Source organism: Ostrea edulis, chromosome 4 (assembly GCF_947568905.1).
Source record: "Ostrea edulis chromosome 4, xbOstEdul1.1, whole genome shotgun sequence".
Lineage (NCBI taxonomy): Eukaryota > Metazoa > Mollusca > Bivalvia > Ostreida > Ostreidae > Ostrea > Ostrea edulis.
The window spans coordinates 88,858,230-88,886,192 of NC_079167.1; the positions used below are offsets into that span (position 1 = coordinate 88,858,230).

The 27,963-nt window shown below is 36.2% G+C and overlaps 2 protein-coding genes across 15 annotated transcripts in view; both read right to left on the reverse strand.

Moving 5' to 3' along the window:
* LOC125670035 (transmembrane channel-like protein 7) overlaps window positions 1-19,404 on the reverse strand; it is a 33,388-nt gene extending 13,984 nt beyond the window's left edge. For 6 of the 11 annotated variants that reach the window (XR_007368101.2, XM_048904940.2, XM_048904938.2 and 3 more), the window contains exons 1-3: window positions 8,427-8,740; window positions 5,981-6,284; window positions 1,823-1,892 (exon numbers count right to left, since the gene is read on the reverse strand). Coding sequence is in view for 10 of the 11 variants with exons in the window: in XM_048904940.2 (XP_048760897.1) it covers window positions 1,823-1,892; window positions 5,981-6,284; window positions 8,427-8,475 (423 nt within the window). In the remaining variant the exon portion in view is untranslated. Of the gene's footprint in view, window positions 1-1,822; window positions 1,893-2,576; window positions 3,281-5,980; window positions 6,285-8,426; window positions 8,741-11,700; window positions 11,789-11,864; window positions 12,061-19,242 lie in introns of those variants that run through there. The other 5 variants (XM_056164188.1, XM_048904939.2, XM_048904943.2 and 2 more) reach the window with 4 other exon arrangements.
* A 7,496-nt stretch (window positions 19,405-26,900) lies between these two features.
* LOC125669666 (glutamate receptor ionotropic, NMDA 2B-like) overlaps window positions 26,901-27,963 on the reverse strand; it is a 55,841-nt gene continuing 54,778 nt past the window's right edge. For all 4 annotated transcript variants that reach the window (XM_056164191.1, XM_048904363.2, XM_048904365.2 and 1 more), the window contains 2 exons: window positions 27,784-27,947; window positions 26,901-27,682 (listed from right to left, as the gene is read on the reverse strand). In XM_056164191.1, coding sequence (XP_056020166.1) covers window positions 27,382-27,682; window positions 27,784-27,947 — 465 coding nt within the window. In that variant the 3' untranslated portion in view covers window positions 26,901-27,381. The remainder of the gene's footprint in view (window positions 27,683-27,783; window positions 27,948-27,963) is intronic.

Genomic DNA, 27,963 nt, shown 5'->3' on the forward strand with positions numbered 1-27,963 from the left:
AGCTTTCCCTACAGACGTTAGTTTAGCAGTAGCATACATGTATACGATCTAAGCGACAAATACCTGGATTTGATTTTGGGATAATTCTAATTCATATTTCTTGTTCTTTTAATTCATTCATTACGCTAAATCTTCACTTCAGTTCGAGCCCAGCCCCCCCCCCCCCCCCCCCCCCCCCCCCACCCCAGCTCCTTCCGCTTACGTGCGTCCATAGGGTCCATCGTATTTCTCAAATTTAATTATAACGCACAACATATGATATATATATTCTCTAAGTTTACGTTCAGTTTCAATACTTACATGATACTGATATTGTAAGGAAAAAAAACCCAACCATTTGTAAATGTTTACTAGATCTAGTAGCAGACGATCATTTCAAGAGCGACAACTTTGGGTCATTGGGCTAGGCCTGTTATTTCTTTTATATTTGTTATTCTTTCAATTTATTACTTTAATCAATCAATTTGGAAAGAAATATGTAATGGATGTTCTTATAGATAAGTGCTTGTTCATTGTTCCACAGCGACATGTCGAAAATAACTACACACCAACATCCAGATGAGTTATCGTTCTTTTGAAAAGTATCATTAAACCTACGTTTTCCAAGACTTTTTATTCTCTGTGATAGATACGAAATAGTTGAAAGAAATTGATTTTGGCTAAATTCCTTCAAATTTTCTAAATAAGTATGTTTTAACATTTTTATATGAATATATTTAGAATTACTTGTGTATAGTTTTATATTGCAATTAATGCAGGTTAGGATTTGTAGGCATATTGCGGATGCAGTGAGCAGTTGCATAGTCATATGGTTACGATTACAACTGTTTTCTCAATGTGTTAATTTCCGACAAACTACACCAATATGTAAATTTTTCACTTGCTTCAATGCAAGTTGTCATGACATCAATGGGCTGGGACTATGGAAATTAACATGGAATGCCATGTGTGTCGATTTTTTTTTAATTCCCCCCCCCCCCATTCTTATTTCAAATATGAGGAATCACTGTCCAGTTTGTTGGGTATATGAGGTGATTAACAACGACGGGGAACGTGATCATTTATGCATAACGGCTTATGCAAATTATCGCGTCTCATACCCAACAAACTAGAAGGGAGTCCATTGCTTGGTGTGGAGTTCACATTGGAGAGAAACAAATATATACAATAATGTTCATCAGGGGCGGATCCAGAAACAAGTGTCCACCTTTAATGGTATTTTGATTACGTGTCTAAGATGCGATGTTACAGCCCTTGTAACTGCCATCTAGATCCGCCACTGTTCATAATACATACGTTTACATGTAACTATACACTTGTGAGTCATATATATATATATATATATATATATATATATATATATATATATATATACAATACTTGCCCGAATCGTAAACTTCCTTGTTTTACGCTTGGCTTCTATTATTCGGTAAATAACTAAAGACTGAAATATTCAGATGCTTTCGGTTTAAATGTCATCTGTCGATGAATATTTCATAGAAAAACACGCAATGTTGCAAGTGGCGTACAAAAATGTACATTTGATACCACAATGGATTTTTTTTTCTAAGTAGGTCGCAAGCAAATAGTAAAGGGATTTGCAAGGGAATAGTTCTTTTTGTGAAAATATATACATGTACTTAAAAATCATCAAACCGTTGTTGGTTGTTGTTTTTAAAAGTTGGTTGTATTCAAATATTTAGACATTTAATTGCAAGTAAATCGTTCTTTTTTGTGAAAATAAAGGCAAAATTCCTTTTTTATTAAAAAAAAACCCCAAAACAAATTATCAGCATTAATGTCTGACTCGATGTAAACTCACTTGTTTGTTTGAGTTTGGGTTGCCACAGCAATCAGTCGACTGTTTAACTTCTTTCTGGAGTAATTTCTCTCTGTAAATGAATAGTTGATTCGTTTATTATATGATTAATTAATTGGTTATGTAATAAATTAAGTAAAACACGAGACATTCCAAGGGGACAGGATTATAATCAAATTTCATTTAGATTGCACTTATCTTTCGAAATTTCTCCTAATACAGTAAATTACTAAACTTTCATTTACAAATCCAATTGAACCAATAACTGTATGCTATTTATCACTAAACTGATTTTGCACTATGATTCTAAATTGATATTGGCGATGAGATCATTGATTAACAGTGTTTGATCCGTGCCCCCTCACACCGGTGAAACATACACCATCGTGATCAATGATTTAAGAGTACAGATTTAATTAAGAATCAAAGACAAGTTCTGACACTTAGGGACCGTTAATACGGCGGCTTTCAGCAGTAAAACCATTATATTCAAGGATACAGAATCAATACTAATCTATATCAAATGGATAGTAGTAAAGGAAAGATAGAGAGAGTATAGTCAAGGAGAGAGAGAGAGAGAGAGAGAGAGAGAGAGAGAGAGAGAGAGAGAGAGAGTAGTAGTAGTAGTAGTAGTAAAGGAGAGAGGGATTCAGTAATATTTGGTATAATGTGCATGCATTATGCGTTTTAAAATCATTTGCAATATATTTTGAATACACCGACTTCACGTGAAGATTATTATTTCATCGGAACAGACCTCCTCTCATGGAGATAAGGCGTCCAGTGACCCGGGCCCTTCTTATTTTCTATGCGGGATCGGAGATCGTCTTTATCATCATTATCATCGTCATCAGATTCCGCTCCTCCGGGATTATCTTCCTGAACATGTCGACGTCGGCGGTGGGCGCTTTTAGAGCGCGACCGACTGCGTCTACGGAGCCCGGAGTCCTTGACATTTTCTATGATAGGATTTTTCCTGGTTTGGCTCCCGTTGTCATTAGGTATTTCCACTTTCACTGCAGATATTGAGTTTAAAGTATCATCGTAATACTTATCGAAACTCTCTATTTGTTCCCCAATGGGTGACACACGATTTTGTGCCATCCGTGTTAAAAATGTCTAGAGTAGCCTTCGTTCTATATATTATCCTTACTTAGATGCACAAAAAACTCGGCAGATTACATTCTCACACAATTACAGTCCAGTTTGATCATCATAAGTAAGATCCATAAACTAAAATGTACCGAGGCACACAAAAATAAAATCGTCTTCAGCTAGAGTGTGTAAATATCTAATGGTTAGGGAACTTCTTAGTCACGTGATTTTGAATGAATGGTGTCTAATTACTAAAACACAATACCCGATTGTCGTTACATTTGCATGATCAGGGTACAATCTAGACGATCGTCCATTTAATCAGACGACAAAGACCAAGACGGGTATAAGGGGGATGGTAGGTAGAAACTGTGAATTTCTAATTACATTCGACTTTACCTGGTTAGGGATACTTAAAAGCGTTGCCATGGCACGCTGTTTATCACCTCAATGCCGGATGCAATTATTGCTCCTTTTCCGGGAAACAAATCAATGTCGAAGAAACATGCACGACAGCTGCTGTTATGTATAATATATTTCATCGTAGGCCTCCCAATGATACACCATAAATAATTTAGATATGTCAAAACTTCTGACTTGATAAAAACATAATCAGATCCGTTCCCCCGCTGACCCATTATTGTAGAAGTGCCAGGCTCAAAATACCCAAGAGAACAGGCTTAGATTGTCTTATTATAGTTAACAGTGTATCAAAGTTTGACCATGTGAGAAACTGAAACCGAACAACATATACTGAATGTTGAATAAAATATTCACCTCACATACTTCCTGCAAGATAATTTTGCAAAATCGATTTTTGCAATTAAAGAAAAAGAACAGTGCCCAATCTCATACATTCTATTTTTGTAATACCAAACAGATACGTAAAAGTTTTCCTCAAGTTCAATTTTTGTGAAACTCTAATATTTTGTTCTAAGGAACAAAACTTCTTACTGTGCATGGTATAAAAGAAATCTATCCTATCAATTTTTCATTCACATAGTTTTAAATATAGGGTATAAAGACCTAGTTAGAAGAGTGTCAAATTAAACTTTCATGATAAGAATGTGCCCTATGTAAAATATCTATATAGATTTCACAAAAAAAGCTGAATTTTTTGTAACTTGACCTTGACCTTGATAATACTTTACGATAAAAGATTGTTTGAATATGTGTCCAAATATCATGTTTCTGCTAGCTGCACACCAAAAGTTACCTGTTACTTTATGATAGTTAGATCCTACAAAGATGGAAGATTTAGACTCCCAGACCTCCAATATATTGAACGTCTCCCATATTTTTCAGAATATGCTAAATTGATTGATTAAATACTGTTTTGACGTCCCTCTTGAGAATCTTTCACTCATATGAAGACGTTAAAATCACCGGTGAAGGGCTGCAAAATATAGGCTTATGTTCGGCGCTTACGACTTTTAAGCAGGGATGGATCTTAAATATCGTGCCACACCTGCTGTGACACAGGGCTTCGGTTTTTCCGATCTCATCCGAACAGAATATGTTAAATACATACCATGGGTTATATTAGTTTGTTAAGAACACCATTGAATATCAATTAGTATTATGGAGATTTCATTTAATAAATTGACGAATTAAGAAGATATAAGTGAAAATTGATTTTACAGATGTTTGGTACTACCTTAAACAAATTGAAACATTTGATAAACAGAATTTATGAATAGCCATGCTACATTTGCCAGCGAAACAACAAATATTGCTCGCAAACAACAACAAATGCTATTGATATCTCCCGAAAACCATAATATAAAATCAAATAACTTTAAGACAAGTGAAGAGGACATCGCAACGCACGGAGGGTTGTCCCTGAAGATGGCAGACATTGCGATCTACATACAAAGCAGTAGACTAGCATTACTATCAAAAAAGGTGCAATGTAATCCTTGCATGGTAAGCAATCACGAAGCACGGTGCTTCGCACGATGACCGGAAAGCGATTGACTGACTCCAATAATTATTCCATATAAACGTGTACCCTACCCTTACATCTTTGTTGCAGGGACTGGTCTAGGTTTGTGACAGACATTGCACGTTACCAGGAGGCTAGACGGTGGTGTCACTGTACAATTTTGTAACTAGTTGTTTACGATAACTAACAACGTACCTGGATCGTCCCCTAGTTCGGGACTTTCAATGGAAATTGACATTGTCTCCAAGTTTGTTGATGGACAGATAATTAGACGATAGGCCTACACATGTTTGTATCGACTATAAGAGTAAATACCGGATGTGGAAAGTCTTGTTCCGGTCTGTGTTGCTATAATTATTTGTAACAGATCCGGAGTAAGCATACACTAACAGATAGTCCTATTTGTCTTCACAACATTACAATCAGGTATACACAAACTCGTTATACAATTACTCGCCTGTACATAGTACTACACAGAACTATAGCAATGTAGCAGGTTAAATCCAATCCTGGTGTAAGGTTGTAATACGTCATGTTGGTATCGGGCAATATCATGTTTCTTGGATTTAATTCCTTATATCAACCTTAACAAAGGGTCAGAATATGTAAAGTATAACATATGGGAATAGATGATATCACTTATTGCAGTAGCTGGTATCTTTTAATCATAATAGTCACACTAACCCCCCCCCCCCCAAAAAAATTCAAAAAACCAACAACAAAAAAACAAAACAAAAATAAAGCAAACCAAACAACTCGGGAACCTCTTTAGGCATTTCGGCGACTGTAGCTAATTTTAAATAGAAATGTTCATTTGTTGGTAAACTGGTGTAAACTTCTGTGTGCCATCGACCAAAGATCCGGGGTATGATAAATTAATTCACTACCATTGTCACATGCGAGTCCCAGTCTTCCCTAGATGCGAGGTCTTCCATTGACGAACAGCGCCATTCTCTACAATTGTCGTCCTTACCCGGAAATCAGGCGCGCCTCGACCTTTGAAGTGCATTGTGGAGAAACGTTGACTTTTGCCGATCGAATAAAATAATCCCGTTGGTTTTAAGAACATAAAATTACCCAAGTTCCCATTCACAGGGAATTCTAGAATTCCCAATCCTTACCTGAATCGCCGTTTTGCCGATAGAGGGCAAGGCAGTTGTTTGATGGCGTTCATAACCCTATGGACATCCTCCTCATCTTCTAGGTTGGATATGTCTATCCCTTGATCTTCTAGTTCCTGTAACCCCGGGTCTTTTTTCTCTGGGTGGATCTTGTTACTCCGCGCAATGGCGCGCTTTCTGGCCGTGGTGGCCCGGCGAGACATGTGCCTGTTGAACGGCTGTCTGCTTGGGAGGAGGGCGATGTAGGCGTTGACCTTGCTTTTAACCGTCCCCTTCTTTTTACCCCAGTGGCTGTTGACCTCCTCTGGAAATATGAAATACAAAACTTCAACATTCCCTCTATATCTGACAAGCAATTGGACAGTTATGTACATGAATATATGGGTCATATTACAGTGACAGATTTAAGGGGGCACAGCCGCCCCCTTAGATTTTCAATTTTAAGGTAAATCGTGGTCTCTTATTTAGAAAAATGCGAACGATAAAAAAGAAGCGATGATTTCTTTCATTCTCGGAGAAATAAATGACAAAATCTTTTTATTTATTTCATTACTTTTATTGAGAGAACTTACATTTTTTTTCCCAAACCCTTGAAATTTGTGTCATTTTTTTCTCATTTCACCTTATCAAAAATGACAGAATATATTAAAAATGATGACATAGGAGACATATTTCAAGCCCTATAAAATCTGTAAAATCCAGGAGCTTCCGAGGGCTTCGCCCCCACCAGGATTTCGCCCTGGATCCAATGGGACCTCAAGGCGGCCCCCAGACCCCCTGTCTCGTAAAGTTGCGTCCCTAACCGCAATTTCTGGATCCGCCCCAGTATTAAGATGCAGATGCAAAATTCAATTCCTTAAAACAAACGAGATAAAATATACTTTTAAAAGCTCTTTCAGTTTGTCATAATTCTTTAATTGATTGATGATAGAATACTGGTATCTTGTACACTGAAATTCAACAAAACCAAGAGTGCTTTTGTTTGATTAATTGAATTTAGCGGCTTGTTCAATGTATAGACTTGACAAAGACATATTTGGTTAACAATTTATCATGGCTAGGTAATTGTTTTGTTGAACTCAAAACTCGCAGAGCTGACCTATCGATTCCAGTAAACCATTTCCTAGTAACATCATATCAAGATAAATTTGAATGAAAAGAAAGACGCCCCTTTAGGATTTGCACTTTGAAATGAAATGGAATTGTATGGGTTAAGTAACTTACTAAGATAAAGATAAAGTTACTTTTGTGTTATATGGATGTGTTAAGTTTGGTTTTACAGACTAAACATACAAAATATCATAAATCGTAAACGTTTTCCCGCAGTGTCGTGAATTATGTCGTAATTTACGATGCAAAATTTCAGGTATTTTTTCTTCATCTATATACATGTACATGTCGTCTGCCCAGGAAAGATAGGGGTATTGTAAACGTGTTCACAAAATATCTTGCATATCGTATTGTAATGTAGATATTGTATATGTACTTCTGCACAGTAAATTGTGCAGTTATTATTATGAATCACGTTATCTATCTATAATTGTATATCACTGTGAATACCCACAAACAAGCACGTGTGTTTACACAGGTGGCATCAAGTTTGTGCACACTGTACGTGTAAATGAAGACGGTAATCTTGTACAGCTAACTTGAAAATAATATAATATTGTAAAATTGTGCAATAACTGTAATTAATATTGTTCATTAACTTTAAAAGATAATGTCATATTGTTAAATTTTGAATATACTGGTAAACTCATATAAACAATAAAGCGGCGATTTTTTTTTTAAATTCAGACATCCCTTTGTCTGCTGATCAGTGTGTGATGAAATCATTGATACAAATCTATCAATATAACAAAAAACCAACAAACCAGACGAAAATTACCAACAATTAACCTAATCTACCCCCCTTCCGGAAACTTCGAATTGTCAAGGAGTAATAAATGCATTACAAACAATACGACATAAAAGTTCATAAAATATGTATCAGCTTCAGAAAAGTAAACAAACCACTGTGAATAACAGCTCTCTTACAGATAGGCTTGTTTTCGCCATAAAGGTGATAAAAAATTAATCATAATTATCATTACAATCTATGTTAATGGTTTTTCAATGAGAAATGAACATCCTTCATCTCTTTTAAAAACGAATTTTACTTATTATTACAAAAACACAAAGCAATCTCGTAAACAAAAACTTAGTTCGGTTACTATCCCAACGACAACACCACCATTAATATAAATTCGCAAAAATAATCATGGGACCTGTCGATCCTGTTGGCTGTCCATTTACAGTGACCACTGAGTGACCCAACCGACATTGACCATCTTCACTGAGTGACCCAACCGACATTGACCATCTTCACTGAGTGACCCATCAGACGGGGTCATCTTCACTAATTGACCCTCCAGACAGTGATCTTGAATAACATTTTTATTCTTACCCAAGAAAAGGAGGAGTATGTACTCCATTTGGGCATTAGTTAACACCATTGTAATCCCGTGTAACACTATCCTCTGTAAACCGTTCTTAATCTCCACAGGTTCTCCAAAGAATTCACCGCTGGACCCAAACAACAACAGGTAGGTGTGATTCCACTTAGGGTTCGAGAGAGTACGTTTTCACCCTCAGACAAACAAATTCTACGTGATGGATCAGAGCATCCGAGAGAGTTTAATGGCAAGGTAAAATGTCTTAGTTTTAAAGTTGACCTGCTCAGCAGTGCTGATAAAAACTACCCAGGTGAATATTTTATTGATTCTATCGAATGTTAGACCCCTTGTGTAAACCTCTGTTCCGATAAAACAACCAGAACATCGATCTCCTAATCCCACAGGAACTGTCCTATCACACCTAGTTCTTGCAGGGGGGTATGTGCTATACGTATCAATATCAGCGGGATTAAAGCTTCAAAAAGGAAAAAGTATGTTTTATCTACGAGATGACAATAACATGCTTTATGAAGGAGAACCACCATACATATTTAATGAATCAGACCGTCTGCGGCAACAAAAATGTTCATCTCCAATGGAACAGAACACATTTAAATTATTTATTAAAAGATTCAGTAAATATACAAGTTTTCGAGTTCGAGAAAGGTGAGGTCTGGCTTCAAGGTTATAAATTTGTATCTAATAACAGATAACAGAACAGCTGGCAATTGATTATCATACATTTGACAGCGGCGTTTGGAGTAAAAACCCATTACGAAATCAATAACTGAATAATGGAAGAGGAAGGAAGCGGGGATCAGTTTAGTCAAAACTATATAAGTAGTTGATCCACCTAAAGTAGTGTTATGCCCCTTTTTAACACCTGCCTTGAGGTGGATCGTTAAAACCAAATTTTTATTTAATGGTTCGTTATAGCATCTCCTTTGAAGCTTGATTTCACAATCGAAAGAATGATACAAGTCCTCAATTCAATTTTCATTGTTATTCTTTCCTCTCGGAATAATAGAAAATCAAGGTGTTGTGTTTTCAAATTAGAGATTTTAAAGTCCAAACTTCACTGTGATTTGATGCACGATATAAGCATCTATTAAAACATGCCCATAAAGCTCATTTAGATGTTTGACTTTTTTCAAAATCAAAAATGTGATTTGTTAATACTTTTTAAATCTACGTTTAAAATGTCAATTGGGAAAACATATTCTAACAAGAGGCCCAAGGGTCACATCGCTCACCTGACCCCTGGAGGCCATGATTTTTACAAACTTGAATCTGCACTATGTCAAAAAGCTTTCATGTAAATCTCAGCTCTTCTGGCTCATTGGTTTTTGAGAAGATGATTTTTAAAGATTTTTTCTATTTATTCTCATGTAAAACTTTGATCCCCTATTGTGGCCCCAACCGACCCCCGGGGCCATGATTTGAACAAACTTGAATCTGCACTATGTCAAAAAGCTTTCGTGTAAATCTCAGCTCTTCTGGCTCATTGGCTCTTGAGAAGAAGATTTTTAAAAATTTTCCCTATATATTTCTATGTAAAACTTTGATTCCCTATTGTGGCCCCAATCTACCCCCGGGGACCATGATTTGAACAAACTTGAATCTGCACTATGTCAGGAAGCTTTCATGTAAATATCAGCTCTTCTGGATCATTGGCTCTTGAGAAGAAGATTCCTAAAGATTTTCCTTATCTATTTCTATGTAAAACTTTGATCCCCTATTGTGGCCCCAATCTACCCCCGGGGGCCATGATTTGAATAAACTTGAATCTGCACTATGTCAGGAAGTTTTCATGAAAATTTCAGCTTCTCTGGCCCAGTGGTTCTTGAGAAGATTTTTAAATGACCCCACCCTATTTTTGTGATTATCTCCCCTTTGAAGGAGGCATGGCCCTTTATTTGAACAGAATTGAAAGCTCTTAAACCAAGGATGCTTTTGGCCTACTTTGGTTGAAATACACCCGGTGGTTCTTGAGAAGAAGATGAAAATGTGAAAAGTTTACGACGAAGACGACGACAGACAAATTTTGATCAGATAAGCTCACTTGCGCCTTCAGCTCAGGTGAGCTAAAAAGATGTTGAAATGAAATAACAGCGAACTTTGGATTCTAAAATCTCTTATTTGCAAGCAAAACACTTTTAACATTATTTTGAAGGGGGAAATTCTCACAAAGAATTCCTATCGAATATTGTTTCCATATAGAATAATTGAGAGCTTACATCACTCTTTCGATGGTAAAATCATACTTTATATGAGATGCTTTAATAACTAGCCATTAAATAAAGTAGTTGCGATTTATTAAGGATCACTTTACTACATGTAACAGATGTGTAAGAAGATGAGAATATAGAGAATTCCAGCGCTTTTCTGCGACTAATGCTACCCGTTATCAGAGAAATAATCTAACGTAACTCAAGAGTGAACAAGTTCTATGTAAGTTGCTTTTGTTGTGACGTTCTGACAACACACAGACAGCCATGGTTTGGGAGCTATTTTGTAGACACAGAATCTCAAGGTCAAAACTCCAACAGGCAAGCGATTTCTCAGGAATGTAATTTACGAGATTCTGTTCTGTTAGCTTACCTTTTAATTCAAAATTGACATTTGAATCTGTTTTTGAAAGAAGCACATAATTTATTCTCACAGCCACACCATAATTACATCCTTTCTTGGTTATATGCCGATTTGTATTCAGTTTGTTACAATGAGTATTGGGTACATTTACAGTGGCGGATTTAAAGACCCCCCCCCATTTTTTTTTTCAAATTTAAGGTAAATCGTGGTATCTTATTTAGATAAATTTACTAAACAATAAAAGAAGTAATAATTTCTTCCACTCCCGGAGAAATAAATGACAAAATCTTTTGATTTCTTAAATTACTTTATTGGGAGAGCTTAATTTTTTCCCAAAACCCTTAAAATTTGCGTCATATTACTAATTTCACCTTATCAGAAATGATAGAAAATAGTACAAATGAGAGAGAGACATATTTCAAGCCCTATAAAATCTGTAAAATGCAGGAGCTTCAGGGGGCTTCGCCCCCTGGGCCCCCACCTCAAGGCGGCCCCAGAACACCACCCCTTCCTCTGTGCTTCCAACGAATACGTGTTTGAAAAATAGTCGAACTGTTACAAAGAAAAATGAATGATTGAATTCAGGTATATTTTATGTGGTGTGTGATTGTGTATGCTTATAATTGTTTATTATGTTTCAGAGCTGCTATTTACATGTCAGAAATAGATTTATTTCTTCAATAAACTCATAACCTGTCACGGATGGTCTGTGTGGTCATTAGAACAACCCCGTAACATATGCATGTTCTCCTTAACGAACCATTCTCCAAGTCCAATATCACTAAAAGAGAGCAATTCTTTTTTGCTATACAAATTCACCTTCTCATATTGTATCAAATTTCACCTGAACAACTTACCGAATCACAGAAAATTCAATCCAAATTCTAGTAAATCTATTTGGCTGAGAATAGTTATATACCAAAGAAACTGGCAATGTCCGTCACAGTTCCACCGCTCCACAGAAAATCAAAGCTACTCGTCCAACGAAACAGCGACACTGCTTTTATATAGATCTCTCAGCAGTTTCGAATGTCAATATTTTCTTTTCAGTAATTTGGAATAATCCTTCTCAAATCAGCGACGAACTTGCACGCATGATTGCCCACGATAGCTTTCCTGCGACCACGCTTTGTAGAAAGCCCGTCTATTTAAATTCTTTTTAAATTATGTCCAACTAAATCGTATTAAAGAAATTCATATTCCAATGGTCTAGATTCGGTCGATAATCTCATGTATTAATCATTAACCATTAGTAAGACTAACCAGAACTCTTCATGAAAACAACAATACCCATACCTGCATCATTAACCGTGCTCCGAAGCTGCAGTAACAACCCTACACTTTAATGGTATGGATCTTGGTAATTAACAATTCAATATACCATTCAATACCGCTTATATAAAACTGACAATTTTCACCTTAAAATATTTAATCAGTACGTAATGCTAAATGAAAGAATTTTTGTCTTGTCTCAAAGAACCAAATGGCTCAAGCCTGATGTATTACGGGTCCATCTAGGTTAAACTGGCGTAATTTTTAAAATTTTTTTTTTTTTTTTTTTTTTTACAATTGTTCTAGTCCAATTTCTAAACTTAATTAGTATCATATAATGATTTGATTTTACTTGCATCACGGAGTTTGATTAGTTGGGTACACTGAAAAAAGTTGTTGTATAACTTAACTTGATGTAGGTACCAGCCCTTTGGCAACTCAAGCCGGCACTATCGTTTTTATTTTTATTTTTTCAAAATTTAACATCGCCGCACTGTTGTAGGCCTAATATGAAATGAATTAAGAATGTAAGTAAAACTGATGGTTGCTTCCCGAAATACATCTAAGAAATGAACTACTCCATACGACGAATGTCTCGCACAATGATCAATAACTGTTCATATACATGTATAAAGTATATGTTCATGAGTGACATTGAAATTTACAAAATGACCTTGAGAGACTTTGGTCCAAAAGATCATAACTGTTGAAATATTGTTGAAATGAAGAATTGTTTTCATATATAAGGTATATGCTCTGAGTGACCTTGACCTTTACAAAATGACCTTGTTCCAAACGTCCCTGTCTCAATGAATATTTGTGATAAATTAAGAGACATTAAAGTCATTTGCCTATTACTTATTTGAATGATATATGATTAATACCTGTTCAAAAACTGTTGAAATAAAGAACTTTTTACTTATATAAGTTATGTTTTGAGTGACCTTGAACTTTCCAAAATGACCTTGGTCCAAACGTCCCTGTCTCAATGAAAATTTGTGATCAATTATGATCAATTTCTGATGAAAGGTTTAGGAGTTGGGAACTTTCATACAAAAAACCTGTTGAAATAAGGGTTCTTGGTTTGTTTGTTTGTTTGTTTTTTCTTTGCATGTTCTGACCTTCACCTTTTCAAAATGACCTTAAAATACCTTGGACCAAAAGTCCTTGTTCCAAGGAACATTTGTGATCAATTATAACAATTTCTGATGAAAGGTTTACCATTTCCGGTATCATCCATCTTAATTTCTGTAACATATTATTACACAGTTTCCAAAATATTACTATATGACAATGACTTATTTGCACAATAACAATTACTGGCAAAGGCACATATTATAGATTATACCATAGAAACAATAATATTCAAAATTACAATCAGTGAGATTTGAATGCATGAATATGACACCAGACAAAATCATATTATGTTATATTACACTGAATATAAGGTGTACACGAGGTACCTTGTATAGCTGTATATAGGAATAGTATATGGAGTCATAATACATATATTTAAGAATAGTCATAGGACTTTCTCATGATAAATTATGTAATAATAATAATGATTAATAATGATTGGTTTTATATAGCGCCTTTTCCAGCGTGTGCTGCTCAAAGCAGCCTTATATCAATCTAGAACTTTCTCAACCTCCTAGGAAGCAGCCATTACAAGCGCTAGAGCACTAACATTCTAACAATATTTTTCACTGTCTATAACCAGGTACCCCTTTTACACTTGGGTGGAGTGAGGAAATTCATGTAAAGTGCCTTTCCCAAGGACACAACATCAGCCCTGCCGCGGCCAGGACTCGAACCCACGACCCTTGGGTCGAGAGTCTGACGGCCGGGTCGAGAGTCTGACGGCCTCACCACTCGGCCACCGACGCCATGTAGACATATTGGAATCAGTTGCTTTAAGGAAATTCCTTTTATATGACAAATCTTCAATAAATTTAGACAGGCATTTCAATACATTATAGGATTTGGAATTCAATAATAACCTTGACCTAATATTGTCATCATTAATCAGCTTATAATCATAGTCATAAAACATTAATAATTCATTGCAAAGGAATTCTCTTTTTTGTTCATAACATTTACACAACCATAGGAAGTGAGTTTCATTTTCTATGTTATTACTATTGCACAGTTTACAAATTCTATTATTATGCTCAACTCCAATATGTCTTCCTCTTTCATTTTCTAAATTATGTGAACTCAGTCTAAGCTTTGATAATGCAGACCTATCTGATCTATATGTAATGATATCAACATAAGCAGACTTTGAGTTCATTTCATATACATTTCTGAAGAATATAAGTTTATTTGAAACAGATATTTTTGAGTTTTGATATTGTAATACTTGGTCATTAATGCGCTGTGAAATCATATTGATAACAGGTTTTAATGAATTATGAGGTAAAAGTTCAGTCAAAGCAGGAAATCCCTAATTTTCTAAGCAGTGCTTGATATTCATAGCCCATTGATTAGAATCCCATGTATAAATCAAGATCTCATGAGCTAGGGATTTTTCTTACTCAATTAGATGATTTAGAAATTTCATGGATTGTATCATTATATTTTTTGATAGTGGAACAACATTTGAAGTTTTTATGGACACCTAGAATTTCTTGATAAATTTAGAATGCAGTAATTCAAAGGGGTCTGAATCTTATGAATAAGTTATGCATGAAATTTTGAATGTTGATCTTTAGACAAAAATTAAAGGTAACTGTCTCCGCAACATAGCTCTGGATTAATTATCATATTTGATGAAACAAATCCCAGAAAATGTTTTAATAAAACACAAGAAATGCTTGAAATCTTTTCTCTTTAAACATTAATGTACAGTATGCCAGTTATCACATTTCTTCATGAAGCGACAACTAACGGGTAGCATCCTTCTTCCTTCACCAAGCTGTTGTCTTTCTGAGATGACCTATATATTGTATTTGAGAATTTATCAGTTTTAATTCTAGTTTTTACTTTTATCAGACAATAATACGAGTATGCAGTTACCACGAAAGACTCTTTTTTTTTTCTTTTTTTTTTTTTTTTTTACATTTGTGAAAATTGTTTTAAAATAATTTTTTTTATCTTATCTTATCTTTTAACTACAATACTTGCATTCAATTTAGTTATGGACTGCATATGCCACGGGTTTGGAAATAACATGAGTTTGGAAATGAGCCCCCAATTTCTGACCAAAACTTAATATAAACCGCGGTTTATTTTCAAGATTTTGGAGTTTATTAAATGGTTCTTCAGAATTCAAACTGATTTGAACTTATATATATATATATATATATATATATATATATATATATATATCATTCATCATTTCATTGCATTACACAAATAACATCACAAGTCGTTCCATCCCATTCATATCCATCGGGATGAACGCTGATTGGCGGAGAGAGGAGTGTGAAAGGTCAGTAAGATTTGTGTACGTATGTGAGGGTTTCCAGTGGTGCGATTGGGTGGCATTTGTGAGATATCGTGCGAGTTGTTTTAGTGGTTTTGGTACTTTATACTATGTAAGCAAGATTCGTGCCAAACCCAGACTAACCCGACAACACCCCTACCCGGAGTACAACGTCATACTTTACAAACCTTAGTTTCACAACAGTTTCTATTTGTCCAAATTCACGGTCATCCTCCAAAATTGAAATTGGGCTAGATAAACAGTAAAGAATTTGTGTTATTCCTGGTACTAGATGGTGCATATAAAATAAAGTAAAAAAGATATCGAAGTTAATTTTTCTTTAAATACCACTGAAGGGTATTTCTGTCTTGTTTTTCTACCGGAAGTAACGAATATGTTTATCTAAGCAACGTATACCAGTCAATTTCGGTCTGCCAGTGAAATGAAAATCTGGTACAATGGCAAATATATAAGAATGACTGAAAAGTTACAGAAAAGAAATGGCAACATCCAGTTCACGAGTTTTTGTTGTTGTTTTTTTTTGTTTTTTTTTTTATTTATTTATTTTTTAAACTTCAATACAATTTATATGAAATAGTTGAAATTCTCTCCATTAAAATTTTAGAGGATTTTAAATTTTATTTGTGTGTTGAAACATGAAAAAAAGTTCTATGTCTTAGAAATTTGAGTATTGGTTTCGTACACGTTTCATTAATTTGGTGGTACTGCATTAAAGTAGATCTGTTTTTCAATTCATGAATTGCAAATGAAATCGACTTTTTTAATGCACGAGTGTTTGGAAATATATTTCCATCGAATTACTGATATCAATATCCATTTCAATTTTTTTAATGAAAAAGTCATTATTAATTGGAACATTAAATTAGGGAAAAGCTGTCTTCTCATTTGTTATTTGCGACCGTTGATGCTGATATAATGGTGCCAAATTGTTAAAACGGATGTTTGCGACCATTAGATCAGTAGTAACGGTAGCAAATAAAAAACCAGAAGATAGCTATTCCCATTCAAATACAATTTACTAGCTGTTTACGTCTTATTCTGAACAGCTTGGTATAATGTTTTACGTCTGAGTAGAGTGACGTTCTTCACGTGACTGCCATCTAATATCACGTGTTATGTTTGTTATTAACACGTGATTGCCATATAAATTTCTTTAGATGGCGAGTAGTAAATCTAGACGGCGACATTGTATAATGCTATAGATTATGTCAAGTTTCAAGTATGTTATGTTGAATTTATAATCGTGACATTATGTGATATCTTATACCTGAATGGAATGAAACGAACAAAATGGCATCTAAACCATCTTTTTATTCATAGTATTGAATGTTTCATTTCTAGTATTTGAGAGTGATGTGATGTAAAAACGTTTTTGTATCAAACAACAATGGCAACCAGTCTAAGCAGGTTCGCAGATAAAGAACGAGAAATAAATAGAATTCCACTATGCTCAGGAAAAAGAAAACCGTAAAAGACAGTGAATATGTACAAGAAAAGGGTTTGAACATTTTGACAATGTTAAGCTTGATGAATATTTGGATCATTACTGCATGGATCTTGTAAAATAGATTGGAGCCAATACAAAGAAAACTCACTATTGTGGTCCATGACAAAATAAAATATTTACCTATATTAGTTTCTATCACAGCAAAATCATGTTGGTATGCAAATGACATTCCTTCTTGTTATGACCTCGTTATCGTCACATGTTAGCAATGAAAGGTGAAGATAACGAACAGTGATCAATCTCATAACTCCTATAAGCAATGCAAAATAGACAGTTGGGCATACACGGACCCCTGGATATACCAGAGATGGGATCAGATGCCTAAGAGGAGGAAGCATCCCTTGTCGACCGGTCACTACCGCTGTGAGCCCTATATCCTGATCGTGTAAACGGAGTTATCCGTAGTCAAAATCAATGTGCCAAGAACGGTCTAATAATCTGTATGAAACACATCAAACAGCATTTGACCCAAAGATAGGTTATATCGGCAAACTAAATCGTTATAACGACCATAGAATTTGCAAAATGCTGACTTTAAACGAGACTGTTGAAACCCCTGCACCATCAACCTGTTTTTCAGTAGCCTGTCTCGATTTAAAAACTGATCATACGCAGAACAAACTCTTCCGTATCGAAGAAGTTGAGATATATACACACCATATGCAGGTGATAATGGGATATTGCTACATAGATATTGGAAGTAGACGATGGAGAAGCTGAAAGCATCCCGTTTGTCATAAAGTTGAGTTGTTAGTTTGGTGTTAATATCAAATTTCAATAAAATATCTACATTGTAAGTATGAAGCAGAAGTGGACGATATCTGAGAGTTTAATCAGTTAAGAATGAACTAAAAGTGTCAACCTATTCCTTTAATCTGGGATAAAACTGAATAGTTTACGTTACATTGCATAAGTTATATATATCTCCATTATAGATACACCAGTCCTGATAGTTTGGTAATAAAAAAAATATTAATTATCAGTACGTATGTACTTTTAACATTCTAGTGCCTACCTGGTATTGACACTACAGATATAACGCGCAATACACAATACATTTGTAATTAGTCTGCTGAATTATTAGCAAAATCGACCGAAAAATGTTGATAATCAATTATCTTCATTAAATGGGGTTATGCTTGTATTCTTAACGAAGAAACAAGCGTCACATTCGTGTTTCTCACAAAGGATTAAATGTTGCTCTGATTTACCTCTCCATGAATCCCTGAAATAGAGTTCTATTTCTAAATCAATGATCTGGTGTAAATTTCATAGCAACCACCCCACTTCGTAATCCCTTTCTTATTAAGGGAGGAAACTAAGATCTACTTTTAGATTTGGAAATACTGAAACAATGGTTGTATCAATCAGGCGTCTTTGAACTCATTGGCCAGCTTTTGTAAAATGTACTATGTAAGATAAACTGCTACAGTGAATAAAAAGCACATAGGTATATTCTGATGGATTGCTCAAATATCGATGTAAAAATCAATTCTGCACCTATTTCTTGCTTAAACAGGGACTGTTAGTGTATACAGAATATAGTTTGGTGAAATGGAGTTTAGTGTATACAGAATATAGTTTGGTGAAATGGAGTTTCCGTGATTTGTTTGCTTACCTGTAGGAAAGAAATATTGAAATAGTGTATTGAACCAAGCGAAAAAAAAACTACTACTGTTTCAACGAAGAGGGTTTCTTGGGGTTATACTTCTGTTTCATGATGTGATTTTAAAAAAACCGAACGTCATTGCAGGTTGAATTCCGCTTTATATTTGCAGGTATCAATTAAAATAAAAGCTTGAGGCTACTTAAGTTTAGATTTATCTAAGAAAAACGGTTGCATCTCTTAAATTCATTCCATTCCTTTGATTTTTCGGTATAGGTTTGTCAGCTTATGATGAAAACATAAAATGTTTAATATAAATCATACAAATGCGGTTTGATTGTGAATACATTTACGATATATTCATAAATGAATGAAAATTAGAATGATGGTAAGAGTACTCACGTTTTGACGGCGGGGGCATGTTGATGACTGCGTCTTGTTTTCTGGCCGTGTAATTGTGTTCTATTGATAGATCACTAACGACTACAATGTATAAAAAACTGTCCAAAAAGCTGTCAAAACACCGTGTATTGTGTTCGTATTATCCTTAATTTCCCCTCTACCATGTACTTAAAGCTATCATAACTGCAGTGACCTATCCGTATATACGGGGATATTTTAATATTAACATTTAAAGACAGCTTTTGATCAAAATAAACGCAATTTTGTTTTTTTAAAACAGACTTTTGATAGCACAAACAATATTTGTTTAATTATGTTTACTTTTCATTCACACGATATCTATCGTCACCACAAAGGCAATTTTAAGAATGACAAAGAATCTCTCAGAATCAAAGTGGGAAACGGTCGCGTCCGCACTTATTCCCTCATCGATTCGTTTAACAATCTTCGTAAACTAAATCGTTGTTCGATTTATTTAATGAGAATTCGAGATGAACTCCATGGAACAAACATTGATCTTCATTTCTCGAAATCAGAACTGTTTAATGAATTGCTTGTTCTAATGTCTTGAATATTGTGAATGCAATTACATTTTCAACGAGTACAGCAAATCTACAACACTTTAGCAAAATTACATCCCATCATACATTATGCTATTGATGTGGCTTGTTACATGTTGTTAATTTGATCTTTTACATATACATTTTTAAAATTCGTGTATCATAGTTTTTTTTTATTGTGTTGTAGGTGTTCATCTGCTTGGTATGGTTTTTAAGGTGTGTTTTAAAATTATGTTTGAATATCATTTGTGTTGTGCAATCTTCAATCATAAAGTATTTTTCTAATTCTTTTATCCTATGTTTCTTCATTGTAATCTACGATAGTTTACTTTTTATTTGTATTGTATAATTCTATAATATTTCATTTGTATCGTATACAAGTTTTAGTTGCATTTAAATATACAAATCTGATTTGTATTCAATATACATGTATTAGAATAATGGAATTTAATTTCTTTGATTAATACATAATATAAAAAAGATACAATGTAATACAAAATTGCTTATGGCCCGAACTCCGTTTGATTGTAGAGATGCCTCATTCAGTTGGGGTAGGATTCGGCCATTTGCGTTTATATTTATATCTTTCTCTCCTTTATCATCCACTATCATTGTAGTGGTTTGTGTGATGTTGGCACTATGTCAGGTCAGAATCTGTCTGCTGACAGTGGTTCCACGGTTGGCACTATGTCAGGTCAGAATCTGTCTGCTGACAGTGGTTCCACTGTTGGCACTATGTCAGGTCAGAATCTGTCTGCTGACAGTGGTTCCACTGTTGGCACTATGTCAGGTCAGAATCTGTCTGCTGACAGTGGTTCGGGGCTTAACCCTTCACTAGCGTCAAATGTCTCGTGAGCACGCTGCGTCACATCTAAACTTAATACACTTTCATCCCTACATCACCTACTGACACTTTCAGCTGTTGCAAGTATCAGTCACTTCTGCTAACTGTAGTTTCCCGGCTACAACACATGCCCACCACCATAAAATTTATACACCAAAACATACATAAACATATCACTTACCAATGGCAGTTCTAGCTTATACCTTTACCCAAATAACATACATGTACTCCTTCAACTAATTCCTTTTAATATGTATTGCAAAAATACATTTATTTTTTTTTTACAAAAAAATGTATATACTAACATGCACGACTTTCCTTACAATAACACGAATTACAACCAACACTCTATAAATTTATAAGTCCCTATTATTAAAACTTCCTAATTAGGTCTGTTATTTATTTATGTTTGATACATCGAGGCAAGATACTGACAAACAGGGGTTTCAACAGTCTCGATTGAAGTCAGCATTTCGCAAATTCTATGGTCGTTATAACGATCTAGTTCGTCAATACAACCTATCATTGGGTCAAATGCTGTCTGACGTTTTTCATACCGATTGTCAGGCCGTTCTTGGCACACTGATTTTGACTACGGATAACTCTGTTTACCTGATTAGGATATAGGGCTCACGGCGGGTGTGACCGACCAACAGGGGATGCTTACTCCTCCTAGGCACCTGATCCCATCTCTGGTGTGTCCAGGGGGTCCGTGTTTGCCCAACTATCTATTTTGTATTACTTATTGGAGTTATGAGATTGATTACTGTTCGTTATCTCCACCTTTCATCCAGACATATCCTGTCTTAAATATAGGATTCAGAATCCTATTCCCTCTATTATTAATAAGCGTATGCTCCTTAATAGTGTAACTCTCTGTATTATAGCTTAAATTAGACACACATACACTTAAACTAGAGTGTATCAAGTAATATTATTTTCATATCACGCATCGGTGTTATAGAGGCCAACTATCTCTTAAAAACAACAGTGGTCTAAGACGTTTCCGTGGCTTTCTCATAAAGTCATGGACGTGCGAGCTTGGTCAACTCCACGTTAAACACTTTCGGTCATAAATAAATGTGCACACACAACTATCCTTCTGCTTTCGGCCAATGAATAAGGAAATGTAGGAGACTATCTAAATTATTTAGACAAACTGAGGCACAGAGCTGGTGGGTTTCTGAACTGGATCCAGTGGAGGGCTCCACTCCGGACCTCCTTTGCCGCGTCCTCATAACAGTCTTCAAGAAGACCCGTCTCCCCGATTTTACTGAAGGAGATGCGAGGGTCGATTGGCCACAGATGAAGAATAGCTAGCTTTCTTCAAGAAGCTCTTCCTCTGACTCTACTGTGGGCGATCGACTCTAGGAAGAGGAGATGGACTAATCCACCACCTTCTTGAGAATCCAACCATCCCCGGATCTTCATGAAGACCCATTCTCGTTCCCAGAGGATCCGAGGATCGACTACCATCGTCGCCTCTACTGGGCAGTCTGCACTTTAAATCTTCACCATAATCGTTGTCATCTGTCATTAGATCGTCGAAGCCCAGAGTGAGAAGATGTATTGGAAATTATCGACAGTAAGTTGCAAGCAATAAAGTGATTTACTGAGTAAGCTGGTGTTTAATTCCGTACGTTTTAACGGTGTTATGGTGGAGGCATTGAAGTTGTCTTTCAATAGGCTGACCTTAGTCATCAGATAAAGGCTAACCACACAATTCATATGTACTGGACTTGACTGACGACCAGGCTGTTGCTCACAGTGTTTGCCTGAATAAGGCTCTACAGTGTGTGCTGTCACGTGTAATGTGTGTCCTGAATAAGGCTGCGGTACACGCGTTTGTCCGAGGTCAGCCAGTCGTTGGATGAGGGTGGTCATACCTATTGTTAGATTATTTTGATATCACAAATCATTTGGTTAACCCAACCCCTGATTTTTGTATGTTGATTGGTGCTATTCTCATTACACCTTGAACCCTCGCATTGACAAGGCACGAACTTTGATGGCCGTCTAGCGTATAAGTTAGAATTGTATTGTTGTATACAATAGGATAAAAGGCTATTGTGGAGTATTTAGATTCTGATCTAACTAAAGTAGAGAGGGAATTTAAGTAGCCACATGCTAGTGTCAATCAAAGCATAGGGAACACCAGAGATTCAGGTATTCCTAAAAGTAGGCGAGATACCTATATCAGTTAGGACGACCCCCCAAACATATGAAATGTCTGTGTTAGGTAGGTTAAATCATGATGAGAGAGATTCAAATAGAACACCTTTAGATGGTGCTAGGCAATATTTTCCATTCAGAGGATAATATAAGAAGACGTCGTCCAAATGTAAAACTTATACGGTACCAATTTTGATGCACCAGATGCGCATTTCGACAAATAATGTCTCTTCAGTGATGCTCAACCGAAATGTTTGAAATCCGAAATAACTATGAAGTTTTAGAGCTAAATATAGCCAAAACCAGCGTGCCAAAAAATGTAAGGGCAAGTTTTGACCAGAAAAAGAATAGCAATGTCAAACCAGACAATTTTGATGGTAGTACTTCGTGGTAAGACTTTGATATATGTGCGGAATTAAATGGTTGAACAACCTCGGAGAAAGGCATGCATCTAGCAGTAGCACTGAGAGGCTGAGCACAAGGTTGTCTTAGGAGTCTACCGTAGGAAGAGAAATGTAATTATCGACTCCTGTGCAGGGCATAAAAAGAAAGATTTCTACCTTCCAACCAAACAGAGCTGTACAGAGCACAACTACGAGAGAGAAGGCAGCGAGCTTCAGAGACGTTACCAGAACTCGGACAAGATGCGCGCAGGTTGACCAACCTGGTCTACCCAACAGCTCCAAAAGAGGTCGGGGAAATTCTTGCAAAAGAATTTATTGGCGCTCTTAAGGATAGTGACATGAGATTACGAGTTAAACAAGCAAGGCCGACATACCTTAATGATGCGATTCGCCATGCAGTAGAGCTTGATGCATTTAATTTGGCTGAAAGGCGTCGAACTGAAGACCAAGGATATCTGAGGGAAGCTATCACACAAGAAGACGACATTGCTAAACTGTTGAAGACAGTGCATGACTTGCAAAAGGAAACGAAGTCAATAAAACGAGAAACAGGAAAATCAGAGAGTAATAAACAATCGTCTACTGGTATTGTTTGGAAGTATTACAAGAAGAAGGGCCATATACAGAGGGACTCTTATACATATATAAGAAATCAGAAACAAAGAAGAACAGGACAGATTCTTTTCCTAAACAGAAACAGGAGAAAGTCAATGAGAATGACACAAGCCGAACTGGGGTCAGTCGGAGAGCTGGCAAAGCAAAAATATTTGTTGATGCGGTCATAACGGCAACAAAGTAAAATTGCTCAAAGATAGTGGTTCTTGATAAGAAAATATTTCAAGGATTGTGTATATTCACGTGTAAAACATGATCCTCTATTGAGGCCGCATCCTACCCCTCACCTTCCCGGACCATGATCTGAAAAACAACCTGAACCTGCAGTACCTGGGGATGACAAATCATAGTCCTGCTGGTCTTCATCAGATTTTATAAAATATGTCTTAAACTTTTATCGCAGAGTGTGGTCCCACCCTACACCTGGAGCCAAGATTTGAATAAACTGAAATCTGCACTACCCGATGGATTGTTTACGTTTTTGGCAATATTTCAGTCATTTTACGGCCGTTAAGTAATTGAAATATATTTGGAAGTGAATTTTCGAGTTTCCCTGGAGAGTCCCGTCCCCCCCCCCCCCCCCCCCCCCCGCGAGGCTACCCTTTTTCCAAAATCAGGGGAAATCTTTTGCGTGTTAAGGGGGTTGCGATCCTTGACACAGGGCACCGTTTAACGTTGTACGGATATTGTGCTATCTAAGAATATTCCAATATTGATATAACTAATTATAATGCATTGATTGTTGTCCTAAAAAGATTACGATAAAATTGTAAATATGCAACCAAGTATGAGCTTAAAAAGATGTATTTAGATGATTTTTAAGTGTTTAAGGATGAACAAAGATTGAGATTTGCAGTCAATGGTGAAGCAGCGGCCACATCTAAGTGTTTGCTGTCAAATTGGCAGGTTTGAAATTTTGGTCCAACGAGGGTCTGTGCTTTAGAACATCTAGGTCGATCTACAGTTACAAGCTCCTCTGTGTATCGAGCCACTGTGTTATGTGTCGCTTTATATGCACTAGTGTTTGAGAATTTTGTACGTTTTTCCACTGAAATCCAATGTAAAGACATACGAGTAGAGGTTATATGCTTGTTCCTCTTGGTCCGAGTGATGATTCGTGCCACCCTATCTCGAAAAGGTAAGCTATCTCAATAGAATAAACTTCTACACAAAGTGAGATATCTTAATAGATTAAACTCCAGGGCAAACAGTGAGATATCTCAATAGAATAAACTACAGGACTAAGATAGATATCTCAATAGAATAACTACAAGACAAAGTGGGGTAACTCGTTTTTGAAAGACGAAGATAATGAATAGTGATCACTCTCATAACTCCTATATCGAATACAAAATAAAGATTTGGGCAGACACGGTCCTCTGGATATACCAGAGGAGGGATTAAGTGCCTAGAAGGAGTAAACGTCCCCTGTCACATCCGCAATGAGCCCTACGTCTTGAACAGGTAAACGGGGTAATCCGTAGTCAATATCAGTGTCAAGAACGCTCTAACAAAACTCTTGTACAGGTGAGATGTCTTGATAGAACTAACGCTAGGACAAGATAGAATAAACTCTGAAAATAAGATATCTTGAAACTAAGGAAAGACAAAAGTAATGATCTTGGTGATAACTTAGTACTGTACAGAAATACATTTTTTCTTGTTCCTACTTATGTATAATAGATACTAGTGTAGCGGACAGTATAAGAGGGAACTTGTACTGCTTCGCTAGTGAGCTAGCTTTTTTGGTGATGCGGTAGAGTCTCTGTCTTGATCATGCAAGTTAAGCAACGGCGAGCGTGATCAGCACTTGGGTGACCGCTACACGTTATAAATTGGTGACAGCGTAGTGACTCTGGTGTTTAGTGGGACTTCTTCAGGTAGAGTATCTTCGGAGCTCTGGGACTTCGTGTCCATGTACGGATGTGGCTTCGTCCGGGGACGACAGGTGGTTGTCGTCGGTAACGGCGGATGCTGTTGGTGAAGAAGTGCCAAACATTCAGAGAGAACTCACGCTAAGCTTCGGGGCGAAGCTTCCCCGAGCGGGGGAAAGTGTAGCGGACAGTATAAGAGGGAATTTATACTGTCTCGCTAGAGAGCTAGCTTTTCTAGTGATGCGGTAAAGTCTCTCTCTTGATCACGCAAGTTAAGCAACGGCGAGCGTGATCAGCACTTGGCTGGGTGACCGCTACACGTTACACTAGTATTAAACAAAAATCAATATATGCACCCAGGGGTGTATGAGCAGAGTTGCATGGGATACATTGTAAAGTCAGGAACGATATGGCATATTTATAATTGTGAAGAACTAATTTCAGTTTTGAACTTTTCGAGTTACTGTCCAGAAACCATATTTGTCTGAAGTTTTCAATCTATTCCCGGTCACTGTGACCTTGACCTTTGTTCTCCAAAATCAATAGGGGCATTGCTTCTAACAATTTATCTAAGTTTCATTTGATTCAAATTAAATATTCTCGAGTTATCCTCCGGAAACCAAACTTTTTTGGAATTTTAAATATATTTTCGATCACTGTGACCTTGACCTTTGACCTATTTTCTCCAAAATCAATAGGGGTCTTCCTCACCTGGTACATAACAATATCTTTAAGTATCATTTGATTCGGATTTAAACTTTCTGAGTCATCATCCGGAAACCAAATATTTCTGAAATTTTCATTCTATATTCGGTCACTGTGACCTTGACCTTTTTTCTCCAAAATGAATAGGGGTCTTCCTTACCTGATACCGAACAATGTATCAAAGTTTGATTTGATTCGGATTTAAACTTTCTGAGTTATCATCCGGAAACCAAATTTTTTCTGAAATTTTCATTCTATATTAGGTCACTGTGACCTTGACCTTTGTTCTCCAAAATCAATGGGGGTCTTCCTTACCTGGTACCCAACAATAAATCAAAGTTTCATTTGATTAGATTGTAAACTTTTCGAGTTATCATCCGGAAATCAATTGTTGACGCCCGCCCGCCCACCCGCCCGCATCACCAAACCAATAGCCGAGTTCAACTTCGTTGCAACTCGGCTAACAATTAAAAACAACAAGGAATTGTTTGAAACCGTTCACATCCACCTGTATTGCACATTTATACATAGTTTCATTAAATCACAATTGCTACATCTTGCAGTCATTCTGTACATGGAATTGAGTGGTTATCAAAACACCATTCAATTTATCAATACAGCAACGATTAGGAATGCCACTGTTCCATTCTTTATCTGTTCTACAGAGTGGTTTGGTATTACAGCTGCTAACAATTAAATCAAGAAAACGTAAACTAAGCTGATACTTTTTTCCTTCAGGAACTTTTGGCTATATTTAAGGCACTTAATAATGTTATATCCGTCATGCTAGCAATACACAAAACACGTGTTGAAGTTGCGATCGAGTCGTTGCTTTTTTTATGGGGAGGATCTCGTAGTGGTGTTTCCGGGTGTTTGGCACAATTGGACGGTTCTGAGAATTTAAGAATGTACAACTGGCTCACCGAATCACATGATTAGAAAAATAGACATATTAGAAACATTTTTCAAACTTCACCACTATCAACTTTTTGATAAACTTTTCCGTCTTTATATCTAACGTCTAAACTTTGAGGTTGTTGGACTTCGTCGTCACCTGAGGGGTCAGCCGTAACAGCCTGAGTGTAGCTAGGAGAACGTCTCATATTGTTTTCTGGTCTCAGGTTTTCCACTTCACTCTGTGAATTGTCAAGGGAGTCACGTGACTCCATGTTTTCTTCTGTGTCTTTCCATCCAATTGGTAATGGTTCTGAGGAATCGCTAGTCTCAATGCGACTGGAAGGTAATGCATTCAAATTTCTTTCTCGTCTACAAAACAAAAGAAAATTTGATAATTTTTTTTATTCGTTACATTTAATGAGGACTCTTTATCGTCCTTATAATGTGTATCATGGAAATAATACTCTTACCTCAACTCTCTTGTAAGTTTTTCTATTTTTAATAAAGCTAAATCCAACTCGTGTCTAACTTTCCATAGCTGAGTTTCACACATAGGATTTTTGCACTTGTGTTTCTTTTTCAAGTCTATAGCTTCCATTATGGTTTGTTCAAAAGTCAGCGATTTTCCCATGCTCTGTAAAACATCAAGA